Genomic DNA, 16,294 nt, shown 5'->3' with positions numbered 1-16,294 from the left:
TGTTTATTAATAAAATTGGAAGAGATTCATAGTATATTTTAATATTAATTCATCAGAAACAATCACAAATTCCTAATATATTTCTTGAACAACTCTTGGAAACTGGAAATTTATTCTAATGAATTTGTCAAGTTTATTCCCAAGCAGGGACCAGCCAAGTGCAACCTACAGGCCAAATTCAGCTGGTGGTATGTTTTGGTAAATACAACTTTGCTGGAACACATCCACACTAACCTACTCCTATATTGTCTATGGAGGCTTTGGCACTGCCTTAGCACAACAGAGTAGGAGGCTACAGGAACAACACGGCTGAGAAAGGTAAAAATGTTTGTTATATGGCCTTTAAATAAAAATGTTTGCTACGTCTGCATCAGACTATCAATCATGCCTTGTCAACTGAAGCAACAAACAAACAACAAAAAAAAAAAAGAAAGAAAAAAAACCCCTTCAATTTACTAGCTACCTTCACCACTTATCAGAATAGGGGACTTTTTACCCTAAGAGTAAACACCAAAAACCCCCTCAATGAATGATAGTGCATATCAATAAATATTGCATAAGAAAACTAATTAATTGTATAACATGCTAATATATGATAAATGAGAAGTATTATAGCTATATATGAACATATATTTTCCAAATGCGATGACAATAGAAGTAACTATTATATTTTAGTACATCGTGGAATGCACCCAAATTAATTAGAATGGTCAATAACAAAAAATGCCAATGTGTTTATAAACAATATTCTATTATCTATAAGTCTATTATTCTAAGTTGCAGAAAACACCAAATATAATTACAAAATACATATTCAAAACATGTAAACCACTAATTTTCCACTTGTAAAAGCCTGATTCAAAAAGCAATTTACTTTATCGTTTACTTAAGCTTTGCAACTACATTAAAATATGATAGTATATACACAACAGCTTGTTAACAAGATTATCATAACATTAAAATCATAATGTGGCACTTCAATTATGGATACTTAAAATTAAAGCTAATCCTCACAGTACCAATTTTTATCTCCTAAATAATTTTAGCTATTAGCTGCTCATTCAAAGTCTGTATCTAAAATGATAAGCATTCTAGAGTAACAACTTAGCTCTGCACTTTTCTTTGGTAGCACAAGAAAATCTGCATCCCTTCTTTTCTAGTCTTAATATGCAAACCTTCAATGCAAAGGGTAAAAATGTGATTTTTTTTTCCTGACCTTTGCTCAGTGCTTCTTACTCAGTTAATACTGATGATGGTGTTTCAAAATAAAAAACCCTAAATACCAATGGAATGTGTGTTCTTCTTTTGGTTTTAGCATTCCAAATGAATCAAATTGACATAAAATGGCATTTGCAATGATTGATTTATTTATACAAACACAGCTCCTCACTAAACACTGCCTATTACACAGTAAACACCAGGTTGAATATAACAATGCTTACACTAAATATGATAATGCATGTTATAAATAAATAATTAGGTTATGCCTAATTTCATTTGTACTGCTGCTAAACAAAATGTATCGTTGATGATTATGTAATCAATATTTCTTATATTTGAATTATAATTTAAGTCAAAGGTTATAAACTTAGATATGCCAATTGTTATCAAACCCATAAGTCAACCAGAAGTATTATTGCTGAGCATATGTTTGATTTTTAACGTTACAAACAAATAATATAGCACTTTCTTCTATGCCCCATGAATGGTGGGAAAATTAAATGGGCTATCTGAAACTATTAAATCTTGCTTTGACTCATCTTTGAAGTAAGTTAATGAAAGAAACATTTTTAACATATGTGGGAGATAGATGACAGCTAAAGTGTTTATGTATATGAATGTATATTATATACTCATCTTGTACAATTTACATGAAGCAAATTACATAGGTTACATAATTACATATAATCAATTACAGATATCTGCTGAGCTGCTTTTCAATCATGTTTATCTCAGAAGATATATCATAATCTAGAAAAGTGATGATGTGCTTTTGTCCTTATATTTCAAAAAATCTAAACATATTCAGCCTGAATTCCTTGTTCACAGGTTATATAGTATAAACCAAACCAAGGAACCTACTGTGGGCTTGGTACAACATGCAGTGCTCTGCATTGGGACTGATAAAGACAAGACATTCTCTTCTCTCTAGAACAGGATACTCCGCTGGTTTAAAGAAGGTTTCAGAAGATTCCTATTGATACAATTGGTGAAAGAAAACTAAAACTTGGAGAAGCGTAATTTAGAAAGGATCAAGAAAAGAGCTAACCCATTGTTTCTAAATCTAATTATACTTTGTCAAACTTTTCATGTCTTTAAAATACCCACATATAAATGGGCACTTTTGATTACTTAAGTAATTTATATTTTTGATGACTTTCAAAATAAAAAAAAGTTAAGACTTCTATGATTCTGACATCACATTACATAGCATTTTAAAAAGAAAATTTTCTTTACTTCCCACACTGTTGAACAACCTTCTGATGTCACTAGAAATATTGTGTTAATTTTTTTCTGTATTATTTCATATTCTCTTCAATCCCACTTCAGTTTTTCTGGTAGCCTTTTAATTATTTTCTAAACTGCTTAATCAATTCACTAGTCTCAAATATTTAGAGTGCCTGTTCTTTCTCCTACATCTTTTTAGTTTGTTATAAAATGATTTCTTGGAACCTTCTTGTATCTTTATAACCCTAATGGATTCAAGTAAAAAGTAAAGGGAGCTCTAGACTCCAAATGCTGTCAATACATTCCAAGTTTTCCTTGACCAAGTGGGGGAAATTATTACACATACAAATGCACAAGTAAATACATGTACATATAGAGAATACATGTAAATATGCACACATGAACACACATGCACACAAGCTTATCTCCAGAAATAAAATTAAGTAGGACAATGATATAATCCTTATCTTTAAATCTTATACAGATGAACAAAATTACTCATAGAGATAATCCTTTACTCAAGTTCATGTTCAAGTATCAGTTAAAGAAATACCAGTGTAATTTAACCAGTAGTCTTTTCAAGGGATGCAAGAGTAACATAACTAAAATAATAAACAGGTAAAACAACACCTAAATTACCAGAGCATGAGTAAAGCAGCCCTTAGATCCGCTGGTAATCACCTTAGTAACACTGGATACCAACAGATGAGTGAAATTAAAAATGTACTTTAGGACAATAAATCTAGAAAGGATAGACACAAAAAAACTGAAAAATACCTGTGTAACTATCTTGGAATCTGTCCTTAAACTTTAATTTTTGTTTAAGAAGTTTAGATTACTATTTATATTCCTTCCATCTCTAAAAGTCTCTGAGTCAAAAGTAAAGAAATGAGCACAATACAGCAATTTTAACCTTCTGACTCAAATAATATTAAGAATCATTACATCTCTTAAAAACTAGTTTCCAAATTGACATGGTCATACAAATGCTTGACTCTGTATATGTGTCTGAGTTTATGATGTACCTGCATATACTATTCCACACACCAGAAAAAAAGCCAGTAACTGTAAATTATGCAACTCAACACCACCATCTAGTGACAAAATTCTTAACACGTGACAAAGCCAAGCAAAAAGGAAAACAGATTTCAAACACATTTGTCTTGGTAGTTCATATTTATAATAATATTCTAAATATAACAACTCTCAGTGAATAGACTTGGTTCTGCACATAAAATAATAACCTCTAACTGGCAATGTTGTATACTACAAAAATATAATTTGTATTCTTGCTATAGCAATATATCCAAAAAATCTAACCAATCTGTATTTTTATTTATTAATTAAGCCACTGCTAAAGGCAATTACACTTTCTTTTTCTTAATGAACTATACTGCATTCTATAAGTACCTCTTCTTTTACAGAATTTAACATGTCCTTTTCTCAAGTTCAATTCAAATACTTGTAAATTCTACATACTACCTACTACCCATGTACTACTACTGCCTCTGGATCTGAAGAGGGATATCCAAAGTGTTAAAAATGGCCCCATCTTTCCATATGATGTTTAGAAATTTATTACAGGATGCAAAATAATATCTCCTAGATACCAAGAGGATTGAATTAGCTGAGGTAAGCAGAAAACATGATGAAGTTGAGAAATTTACCTCTGAATTCATTATCATACAATAGATCATAGATTTTACCTAGAGCTGACCCTTTCTTATGTGTCCTTCAAATGTTTTACTTGCAGGGATCCTGCAGAAGATTTTCATATAGCCAGAGCATAATGAATTCTACATAAGTTAGGCAAGAAATAGTCCCTTTAGTATTCTATATACTAAGACTACAATGAAGTTTTACAGTCAGTTCTATTAATTATGTATATTATACATAAATTCTTTTAAATAAAATCCAGGGGAAGTGGCTCATGCCTGAAATCTCAGCTACTTGAGAAGCTGAGGCAGGAGGACTACAAGTTTGAGGATAGCCTGGGAAATTTAGTGAAGCTCTGACTCAAAATAAAAACTAAAAAAGGATTGGGATGTGATTCAGTAATAGAGTACCCCTGGGTTCAATCCCTAGTACTGAAAATTTTTCTTTAAAATAAGTACTAGACACCATTAAAAGAACACAATATGTACAAACAGCAATGTTTTTATTTTATATTTATTAATTTTCATAAATCACAAATCTTTCTTATATTTTTCTCATTCCTGTCAATTCTATGAGGTTTTAGATCCTATTACAGAAGACAATTAAAACTTAATTGCCTAAAATTACTTGGAGTCTCAGATTTGATTCTTTCATAATATCTGTTTCATATCTGTTCTTTTTTATTTTTGTCACTGTTTTTCTAATTTTTTCAAATATATTGCCTTACAGAATATTTTTTTAAAGAGAAGTATAAGCCTGAAAAAAAAGTATCTATATGCCCATCACCCAGATGTAATGACTATGTTTCATTCCTATCCTTTTCTCTCTCTCTCTCTCTCTCTCTCTCTCTCTCTCTCTCTCTCTCTCTTCTATTTATTCAGTTAAGATCATGTTCTATACGTAATTGTGTTTCTTAGTATTTTCATCGAATTTTATAACACAGAAATTCTTGTGTCATTAAAAATACCATGTTAAAGGTCATTTTCATGTCCAGAAAGAGAAGGAAATGTGCGAAAATTTATCATATATACGTGAGTATATGTGCACATATTTTGTTTCTTTAATAGTAGGCAATTAGATTTTATTCAATTTGTTCAAAATTATAGTCCCTAAGAATCAAATCCAGATCATCCATAATTTCTATGCTTCTACATAGTACATTTCTAGAAAATAAGATAATATGATACTCTGTGTTCATTCTAAGGAGCTTAACATTTACTGTCACACTCCTTTCTTTAAACATAACAGCAATTTCCAATCTTCATGAGCTCTGGGAATGTATGTCTGTCTTACCATTCTATCTGTAGCACTCAAAAATCACCTCCCTACCAAACTGTAGTAATAGCAAAATGCAAGAAACTGGTAGGACTTTTACAAAATTTATACATTTTATTTGCCAATAGAGTTGAGTATTTTCAAGAGTTTCTTAGGTATATTTTGCCAATTATCCATTGAGCTATTATCTGTTTTAAATCTGTCACAAACATGGTAATACGGTATACTGATGTCTTTTAATTTTGTAATTTTTTCCATTTACAGAAGTTTTTAATGTAATCAAAGCTTGTTGATTTCTTCAAATACTTTTCAGTTTATCATTTCTTTCTCTACTGAACCTCAAAAACATACTTACTTCCATTATACACTGGATTTGAGCATTTTGTTTTTTGTTTTTTGTTTTTTCATTTAGCTCTTTAATATACATGATTTGCTTTGACACAAGGGAACTGAAAATATAGAGGGATTTTTCTTCCCAAAAGAAAAAAATATCTTCTAATACCATTTCCTGAGTGATTCAACTTCTCCAACTGACTTGGAGTACTTTATCATACAATAACTTCTTTGGACCTTTATAAGCTCTATTATCAATTATAGCTACTAACTAGTTATACCTCATACATATAAAAGCTCATAAATTTCCACCTTTATTTTGAATATGACCACATTAATGAATTCTTCTTGCTTCTTTTAAATTTTATCTATCTATCTATCCACCCATCCATTTTTTAAGTTTTGTAAGACTAGGAATGAATTCCAAGCCCCTCTTAAAATTCCATAGGGGGTTTTATTGTTGTTGCTTATTTGCTTGTTTGCTTTTTATTAACCCTCCTGGGCTTTGGAGATATAAATCACAATTTTAGAGAAAAATAATCACTTTGTCTCTTTCATGTCACATCACACATATTATTTTGGGTTTTTCATTCATTACTATGTTATGGATCTGCTTTTTATTCTAATTTTTCTAAGAAGAGAGTGTGTAAATGTGTGATGTGTGTGAATGTGGTTTAGCTCACTCTGGCCTCTCTATTGATGAGAACTCCACTGGTGAGAGATGATGATCAGGCATCTAACCTGATGCATTATTCTTGAAATCACATGGCTTCCCATGGCAACAAGAAGTATCAAAATACTAACAATTTCCAAAAGTAGACATCATTCCTCATCCTCTTCCTGAGTTGTAGAATTATGTTTTCTCTCTGCCTATGGAATATTTACATGTGGGTTTACCTTAGCTGTCTGAAATTCATCTGAAAACCAAAATCTTCTTCATTTTTACTCTTCTTTTTGTCTCTCTCCCTATTTCAGTTAATATATTTATTTTTTATCTAGTCAGCACATTCCAGGGAAAGTTTCCTTGTGCTTTTTACATAGCAGGACTCCAGGCTCCACACATCCTCACATCTGGGATCCGGGAAGCATGGGAAGGATCCAAATGATTCATGCACTGGGATACTAACAAAATAACAGGATCAGTATGCACGGCAGACCAGCCAAAAGAGAGACTAGATGAGGTGGCAGAGAATTGAGCAAGGACAGAATCCTCTCTTTTCTGCGCTTATAGAAATAACAGAACCTTAATAGCTATGAGAGTACAGGGTCATTCCTGTTCTTAAAAAAACACATTGACTCCTTGAAATAATTTAAATTCTCTGTAAAGGCAAGTCAGATATGTAACTGGCCTCTAGAATACATTAACAAACACATTTTCCATCAGCTTCCTGAGACCAGCCCCTGTGCTAAGATTTTAGGCAAATTATCCCTTCCTGTCTCAGCAGTCACTTCTTTACTGCACTCTATGCTGAGTTAGCCCTGCCATCCCTGTCAACCTTCTACTGCTCCATTGCCACTCCACAGGTTCATGGTATATAAGGAGACATATTATTGACAGAAAAATTCCACTTAAATGAGTTTTGTGAGAAAACATAAGATTCAAAAACCTTAAAAACTTCTTGTTCTCCATCACATTAGACTACTTTCTGTTTCTGAAATACATCTTGAAGTTACAGGCCTCCTCACCTTCGATCTATACTATTCCCTCCCCTTGCAAAACTGTCCATCTTTTTAAATTAGGTCAAATTTTTTACCCTGTGTTTTTTTCAATTCAGAAATCCTTCATAGAAGGAAAAACTGATTACTGGTAACAGAATAATTAATTTTGTCTCTTCATGCATTTTTCCTCTTATTAATCATGTCATATTTTCTTTACTTGTTTGTTTTCAGAATCTTGAATCTCACAGGTAAAACAATGATCTCTCACTGAATTTTCAAAAAACAAGGAGTCTGACCCACAGTAAACTAAATTGTTAAATATTATTAGTTACTAAACTGTTTCAATGGTTATCCAGACATTACCAAAAATACATGACCATGTGTGCTAAGTGCAACCTGTGCAACCTGTGTAAATGTGCAACCTGTGCAAAGAAGTATATTTCACAGCCATGTAATTAAATTCTGATTTAAATTGTCTGTACTACAGCTTTCTCTCATAGTGTGGTTGGTTGAGAGGTTACTATAACTAGGTAATTAATACTTGCTTTTCTCATCAGTTCATCTCTACTATTTTTAAAAGTATGACATTCTGGTATGTTCTAAAATGGTATATACTGCAAAATTTGGCAGAATTTAATAATCTCTTCATATTCAGTTCTTCTATAATTTGTTTTTTTTCTAGATGACAAATGTCCTACACTGATTACATGTTCTTTCCTCATTCATTATATTTCCCTCACTCACATCCACATTCATTCACATTGCCCCTTTTCAATTCTTTTTATGTTTTTGGCCTTCAGTTCTTTTATTCAAAGCATGAGAGCTGTCATCCTCTTTGTCTTCCTATCCCTGCATTTACTTCAAAATGAATAGATATAAAAATACAGGAAATAATTGGAGTTTTCTAAATAAATATTGGTAGGCACATTTAATGTATTCAGAATCATTACTATAAGCATTGCAAAGAATAATGTTCAATTTATAGCACTGTGGTAGTTTTAAAGAATAAAGACTATATTGAAAAACAGGAAAATTCATTCATAATTTCTGCATTAGCCTTTCCATAATATATTTTAGACCTTATTTTTAATTTATGACTATTTTCAATAACTAAACTTTCTGAGAATGTTTTATATAGATACAAATTCTCTATTGTGTACTCAGTTTTATTTTTCCCCTTTTTTTATTAGTAAAGACATTAACAATAAAATAGGCTTCCTTGCTCCAGCTGGTAATTTCTCAGTACTAGTAATATATTATTCCTCTTTTTGTGACATCATAATCATCTATACAGAAGTACCATGTATCTTTGTGTAGAAGCTACTGTTTCCATTAAATTTAATTACCTCCCCCTGTGGTTTTAAATAGAAGTGGCTTCAAAATGAGGGCAGCTTCTATTAAATTTAATTACTTTCTCCTGCTGCTTGCATGGTAAAAGGAAGGTTGCTAAATGAGAGCAGCTTCTAAACTAAAGTATATGGTAACTGTGTGCGAGCAATAACAAAATTGTATCAAAACCATTATTTTTAAAAAATGTTAGACTTAAAATCATAAAAAATGAGCAGTAGGATATCAGAAAATATATTTTAAAAATAAGCTTATTTTCATAAACAAAATAAAGATTAATATATTCAATTATTTACAAAAATACTGTAAATAATCCCAAAGGTTCAAGCTCAGAACTTTTAAGAACAGTATCATTTGTTGTTTTCCAACTCTAAGGATGATGGGTCTTACTACTCACACATTTGTAGTCTCTAGTTAAAAAAAAAAAAAAAAGAAAGAAAGAAAGAAAATACTCCTTTTTGATTCTGATCAAATGGCTTGAAAGAATGCTTCACTGAAAATTATTTAAAAGGCATTCAGTTTGGGGGATTTCAGAGAAATATTCAAAAATAGTGATGTTAAGAAGTGAAAAAGAAAAAAAAAATCAGGCTCATTACAGACCAGTATATTTGAAAAGAAGTTAATTATATGCTTTGTAATAGTGTGAAAATGTGAATCACTTTAAAAATACTACAATATAATCCTATAAAATCTAATAGAAGATGAAATTTTAAGTACCTCTTTTTAAATTAAATATTAATTAGAAGGAAATACTGTTAAGCCACCATTGTACAATGTTTATTTTTTATATATACAGGAAGAATTTAGATGAACAATATTTTCATTCAATCACACAGTTTAGTATAAATATAAAACAAGACACCCCTTAAGCATTTTAAGTAACAAATTAAACATTTACATTTTTTACTGTGCACTGAGGCTTAACATTTATGCAGCTTCAAAACCAAAGTACAGCCTCAAGGGAAGTCTCTCCACTGACAAATTAATACCTTAGAGAACAGAGCTGAATGGTGGCAATGAACTCATTTGTTCCTCCAATAATGAAGAATGACTTTTTCTTTACCACATCTGTGACTGTTGCTATGGTGACCTAGACTTACCTCATTGCTTCTCGGAGAGCTCCTCGCTCACCAAGAGTCGTGTGCTTGATGTCATCAAAATTATTTTCCAGCTTCTCACAATTCTGAAACACATTAAAAAATTACATTAGCCTTCCAACATCCTGAGAAAAATTATATCTATACAGTTATATAAAAGTATAATTGATTATATTGATCGTGGACTTGTGAAAAATATGCACACCACTTTAATTAGGTAGGATTCATTAAAATCGACAGTTGATTCAAGAGCAACAAAATAAAAACATGATACAGCTGTCACAGAAGTCTTTTCCATACATTTTCTGAAATAGGTAAAAAAAATTAGTATTACATAAAAGTAGGAAAATGTTTAGAGTCTGTCAAATAAAAATTATTTCTCTAAAATCATATTGTTATCAAAGTTTATTTAAATTGAAAAAAGAAATCAATAAAGTAAATTTTAAATCACAATGAATTGTACATGATAACTATCTAGTTCTATACAAGTTAGCTTTTACTAAGATGAACAGAGCTCACTTAAAATAATAAGAGTTCCAAAAATAATTTACCAAAATGTTATAATCACACTTGTAAATAACAACCTACATGATATTTACAATTGTATGTACACATATATGTATATATGTTTATTTAAATATAAATAAAACCAACTCTTGAAATTAACTGACATTATATCAAGTTCTTAGACTATTAAAATCAAGTAAATATGCAATAAGCAACTTAAACTTCATAAATGTCTCTCTTAGCAAATACAACAGCTTTAATGGGCTGAATTTTTCTAAGAGTATATGTTAATATTTTACTGCAATCCTTAATATATCTTATTAACCAAGTTAATCTTATTAACCAAGTTAATCTTATGTGACCCAAATAAATTTCGAGAACCAAAGATGTAAAATTTAATTTTAGATTAATAAATGTATCTATTGTAGTCTTTTGGCACTTAAGATTTCTTGCAGAAATTTAGTAGTATTTAGGTAATAAAATAATTGGTTGTACTGTTCTAGTTATATTACAAACAAAAATTAACAAAAGTACTAATATGTTCTTTCTATCCTCAAATTATACATAAGTATGTGGTATTTATGAAAATTAAAGAACTTAGATTAGCAATTTGCAATATATAGGAGTTGATTCAAAATCTATAAGTATCTAACGCATTATGTTCACCTTGATAACCTCTAATGACTTAATCAAATTAAGGCAAAGATACTTTTAACGCTATCATAAGGTAGGTATATTTTTGTTTTCTTATTTTTTGTTAATAAGGATTGAGCCTGGGGGTATTTATCCACTAAACAGTATCATCAACCCTTTTTATTTTTCATTTTGAGATAGGGCCTCATTACCTTGTCAAATTTGGCCTCAAACTTGTGACCCTCCTACCTCAGGCTCCTGAATCACTGGGATTACAGACATTCACCACTGTACCCTGCTAGTCAGAGAATTTATAACGAAGACCTTGAAAATTATCAAAATTGATCTAAAATAGCTGGAATTCTGGATAAAACATCCTCTGCCGAATAATACACTATGAGTACCCTCTCCTCCTCTACCTCTTGTCATTTCACATTTTCAGTAGTGCCTATTCATGAAGTGAATTTACTATGTTTAATTGGTCTCAACAACACTTTTTTCCAATTTAAAATTAATGCTTTTTATGTCCTACTAAAGAACTCTGAAAATTTTTCCAATGTTATGAATATGTTTTCTATAATCTTTCAGGAAGTTTTATTTTATATTTCATATTTGGATGTATAACTCATCTGAGATGGCATCTATACATGGTGTCAGAGAGAAAATAACATCAGATAGGTAATCAAGTAAATCAATAATATTTATTCAAAGGACCATCTATAATTTAGAGCCACTGTTTTTCATAAATTATACTGCAATCTAAGAAACATCTGTTTTATAGTATATTATGTATAACTGGTCTATTTTTCATATTTGTGCTAGTGTTATGTTATTTTAATGACTTATATCCACAATAAATAAATTACTCCTACAAATAAATATAAAAAAGACAACTAAAGAGAAAAATGGACAAAAGGCTTAAAGAAATACTGTTTTAAAGTTAATATCCATATTGGCAATTAAAAAATAAAATTAGTTGTACATCATTATTCATAAGCGAGATGCAAACTTCAGCAATAACAAGATAACACTACATATTCTGGAAATATCTAAAGTGAAGAAGATAGACCATATGGTGGTAGTGGTGTATTTTTAGTATAAAAATAACACTGCTGGTGAAACTTTAAGTTGTTACAATTTCTTTGTAAAGTACTTTCAATAGCTGAACATTCGAAACCATATGACCTGGAAGTTCCACACATAAGAACACACCCAGAACAAAGGTACATGTTTATTTACCAAAAGTCATGTACAATAATGTCAAAAGTAACAATATTCAAAATAGCCCAAAACTGGAAATAAGCACATGATATATTAAGATAAATTACACAAACTGTAGTACATTCATGTACTAGAAAACTATATAGCAATGAGAATGACCAAACTACAACTACATGGAGTAACGTGAATTGAGCAATGGAAATAACATGCAAAACAGACATCAAAAATATTCCAGTTAAGTGAATTTCAACAAAAAGGTACAGTTACAATAACCCAAAAAGATACAATATTTATAAATAAATTTAACAAAAAACATAAGAGTTGTGCACTGAAAAGTAGAAAGTATCTATGGAAATGCAAGGAAAACTTAAATAGAAAGATATCTCATAACCATTAATTAGAAAATTGAACATTATGATGATAGTGCTTCTCCTTAAATTGACCTAAAGAGGCCATGCAATTCCTATCAAAATCCCAGCTGACATTTTTTTAAAGATTTTTAACAACTGATCCAAAAGTTGACATGAAAATGCAAGGGACATAGAATAGCTAAAACATTCTTGGAAAAGAGAAAAATGAAGTCATGAAACTCTGATTTCCCAATTTTACAACTTACTACAAAACTATAGGAAACAAGATGTATGGTACTAGTTTAAAAATACAAAATAGACTTGTGGAATAGAAATGAGACTCTGGAAATACACTCTTTAGCTTAATTTACACAAAGGAACCAAGACAATTCAATAAAGAAAAGGATAATCTTTTCAACAGATTGTGCTACAGCAACAGGACACCCACATGCAAAAGAACAAAGATAGACCCCTACCAAATACAATGTATAACATCAATGCAAAACAGATTAGAGACTGGGGTAGAAGCTAAAACTTTAAAACATTTAAAAGGAAACACAGTGGTAAATTTTTGTGATTGTGGATTAAGCAAAAGTTTTCATAGATAAAATAAAAATAAGCTAAAGATCATCAAAGCTTAAAATATTTGTGCTTCTAAGGACATCATTCAGAAAATGAAACAACTCACAGAGTAAGAGAAATAATAGTAAATCATATATCTGAAAAAGGACTTCTATCTAGAATATTTAAAAGGCTCTTACAACTCAATAAGAAGACAACCCAATTTTTTTTAATGAGCAAAGATTTTCTACAGTTTCCTAAAGATGATATGAAGATGGTCAATAAACATTAAAATATTCAACATCATCAGTACTCAGAATAATGCAAATTGAAATCATATTGAGATGTTACTTCACACCCAATATAGGATGACTATAATCAAAATGAAGACAAATAGCAAGCATAGGTGAGGATTTGTATTAATTGCAAAATTAATGGTACAAATGAAAATCAGTATAACCACTGTAGAAAACAATCTGGTACTGCCTTGCAATGTTAAATACATAATTATCATATGAACCAGGTAAGGATGGTTAGACTATAATTAATAAAGTTACCATATGACCAGGGAGTATACAGAAATGAAAGCATATGTCCACATAAATGTTTAAACAAATGTTTATAGCAGTGTTATCAATAACAGACACAAAGTAGAAACAACCTAAAAATCAACCAAATGATAAAGGAGTAAACAGTGAGGTAGACCAACACATCTAGTATCATTTGGCTACAAAAAGGGAAGTTGTAATACACTCTACAATATGCAGAAGCCTTAAAATATGCCAAGTGAAAAAGACAAATATAAATATACACATTTTATAATTCAATTTATATGCAATATCCTGGAAAGGCAAATCAAAAGAAGCAGATTCCTGGCTCCCAGGGGTGGGAAGAGTGGAGAATGGGGAGTGATTTTCTCAAGGGAGTGGTGGTTCTTGGGGATAAGATGGAAATATCTTGGAATTAGTGGTGATTTGAGCACAACTTTCTGAATATACTAAGAACTACGGAACTCTGCCCTTTTAGGGATGAACTGTTTGGTATGTGAATTATATCTTAGTAAAGCTGTTATTTTATAAATAGGCAAACTAATCCATAATGCTGGAAGCGGGCAGAAAATAATCATAAGAGGCACAAGGGGGTCTTCTGATAGAATTTTTAATTAATTGTATAAAAATCTGTTGGACTGAATACTTTAAATTAATCTTTCCATATGAAATTTTAAAACTTTTTAAGAGAATTCCAGAGATAGATATGTTTAACCAGATTTAAACGTTTTATAATGTATATAGGTATCAAAATTCCATGTTGATCCACTAATATGCACAATTTTATGTTTTTATACATCAGTTAAAATGTCATATTTCTCAAAATGTATAAACAGATAAGTAAAAGACAGTTTGAATTCTGTTGAAGAGTCATAATGCAACTACAAATCACTAGAGTTAAAATTAAAGAATGCAAATGAAATTTCTAACATGGTAAATATTAGCCACCAGCTGTTGTTTTTAATTATTATTATTAATAAAAATTCTGTGTTAAAGATTTAATTCCTGAGTTTAACATCCTTATAAGATTTTGATACTTCAGTAATAAAATTATAATTTTTTCTTTTTAGATTGAATAGTTTTTAATGGCATTTATACAAATATAATTATTTAAAAAATGAGTAATTAATTTTGATTAGAGGCTCCTTTGAGAAACATATATTCAGTCATTCTGAACCAAAAATAAGTTCAATTAGAGTCCAGACCTCAAAAAAAAAAAGTTTTCCTTACTTTTTGCCTTAATACTAGCAGTCAGACAAAAAGAAAAAAGACACACATTCTACACCTTAGAGATTGTAGTACCCTTTCGAATATTTCTGCAGAAATACTCATTTTTTAAAAGAGTTTTATGCTTATAAATGTTCACTGTGACTCAAGACACTAAAAATTAGGGAAAAATATAAAATTTTCAAAATTAAAGGAAAGGTTAAAGAGGACACTTTGAGAGTCATATACTCACTACAAATATTACTTTTGTGGATTTTTAACAAGCCAATGTTTATTATAGGCAGCATATAATTTTTCTAGAGAAAAGATATAAAATTGAATATGCTGTATATTACAATTAAGGGAAAAAAAACAAGCAAAACCAATAAACACTATAAATAAAATAAGAACTTTTTACTTAAGAATGTTGAGAGTATGTTTCTGTTTTCTATAATTTTAGCATTGTCCAAGATTTCAGCAATGAATCTATACTTTTTGATTTCAACTTCTTTTAAGTTTTTTGAAATATTCATAGTTTCTATATCTAACTTGCTACTTCTGTAAAAGATAATACCACAAAATATGTGTAAGCAATAAAAGTAATATGAAACAAGATTTGACTTTTTCAAGATTTCTTCCCTTTTTTTTCATTTAATACGCATTTCACTGGTTAAAGTTTATGCTGCCTCTGATTGGCAATATTTTTATGAAATTTTTCTTATTTCAAATTTTCCAAAGAGTGGTTAATCACCAGCTCGCTTGCTTGCTTCCTTCCTTCCTTCCTTCCTTCAGACACCAAGGAGAGATATACAAATAAATACAAAGCAATAAAATACAATCAAGTCATGCTACAAAACCAATTTATTTGCTACATTGGCTGCATTATTACCTAAAGACCAAATACAACTACTAGGTTTATAATATTTGGACTATATTATTTTAACTTTTATATATTTATACTTAGAATTATATGGCTAGTATCTTTTTGTGGTTCTAAGCAGACTTTGCAAGACAATTTTTAAGGTTACAGAATATTCCATTGAATCCATTGCTATTATTTATTTATCCAATTTCTTTCTGATTTTATTCATGTACTTATGTTACTACAAACATAGGATAGGAACAGATGAGTGAAAATTAATTAAAATATTAGAAGTCTTAAGAAAAACATGGTGAGTATTCATTCCAACTATTTTGCCATGTAACTCAAATTGTTCGTTTCATCAAAATACCTTTAAAGTATGTGAGTACAGACTTCATTGGTGCAGTCAAGAATTAGATTCAGGATTTCTAATCTTAAATGTCAATGTTTTTGCTCCCCAATTTAACAATTAATGGAAAACAACACATATCCTTCTCAGTTGTCATATATTAATTACACTTACTTTCTTTGCAACTAGATTGCTATGACCAATCCCATCAGTTTAGGTAGATCATTGCTAAGAGTCTTACA

At 30.2% G+C, this 16,294-nt stretch overlaps 1 protein-coding gene across 4 annotated transcripts in view; it reads right to left on the bottom strand.

Annotated features, from left to right (window-relative positions):
• The window catches only part of Dpyd (dihydropyrimidine dehydrogenase), a 761,982-nt gene that overhangs the window by 688,038 nt on the left and 57,650 nt on the right, over positions 1–16,294 (bottom strand). For all 4 annotated transcript variants that reach the window (XM_048814504.1, XM_048814505.1, XM_048814507.1 and 1 more), the window contains exon 2: positions 9,819–9,901. In XM_048814504.1, the coding sequence (XP_048670461.1) occupies positions 9,819–9,901 (83 nt within the window). The remainder of the gene's footprint in view (positions 1–9,818; positions 9,902–16,294) is intronic.

The sequence above is a fragment of the Marmota marmota genome, unplaced genomic scaffold (assembly GCF_001458135.2).
Source record: "Marmota marmota marmota unplaced genomic scaffold, marMar, whole genome shotgun sequence".
NCBI classification, from domain to species: domain Eukaryota; kingdom Metazoa; phylum Chordata; class Mammalia; order Rodentia; family Sciuridae; genus Marmota; species Marmota marmota.
This window is presented reverse-complemented; position numbering and strand designations above follow the sequence as displayed.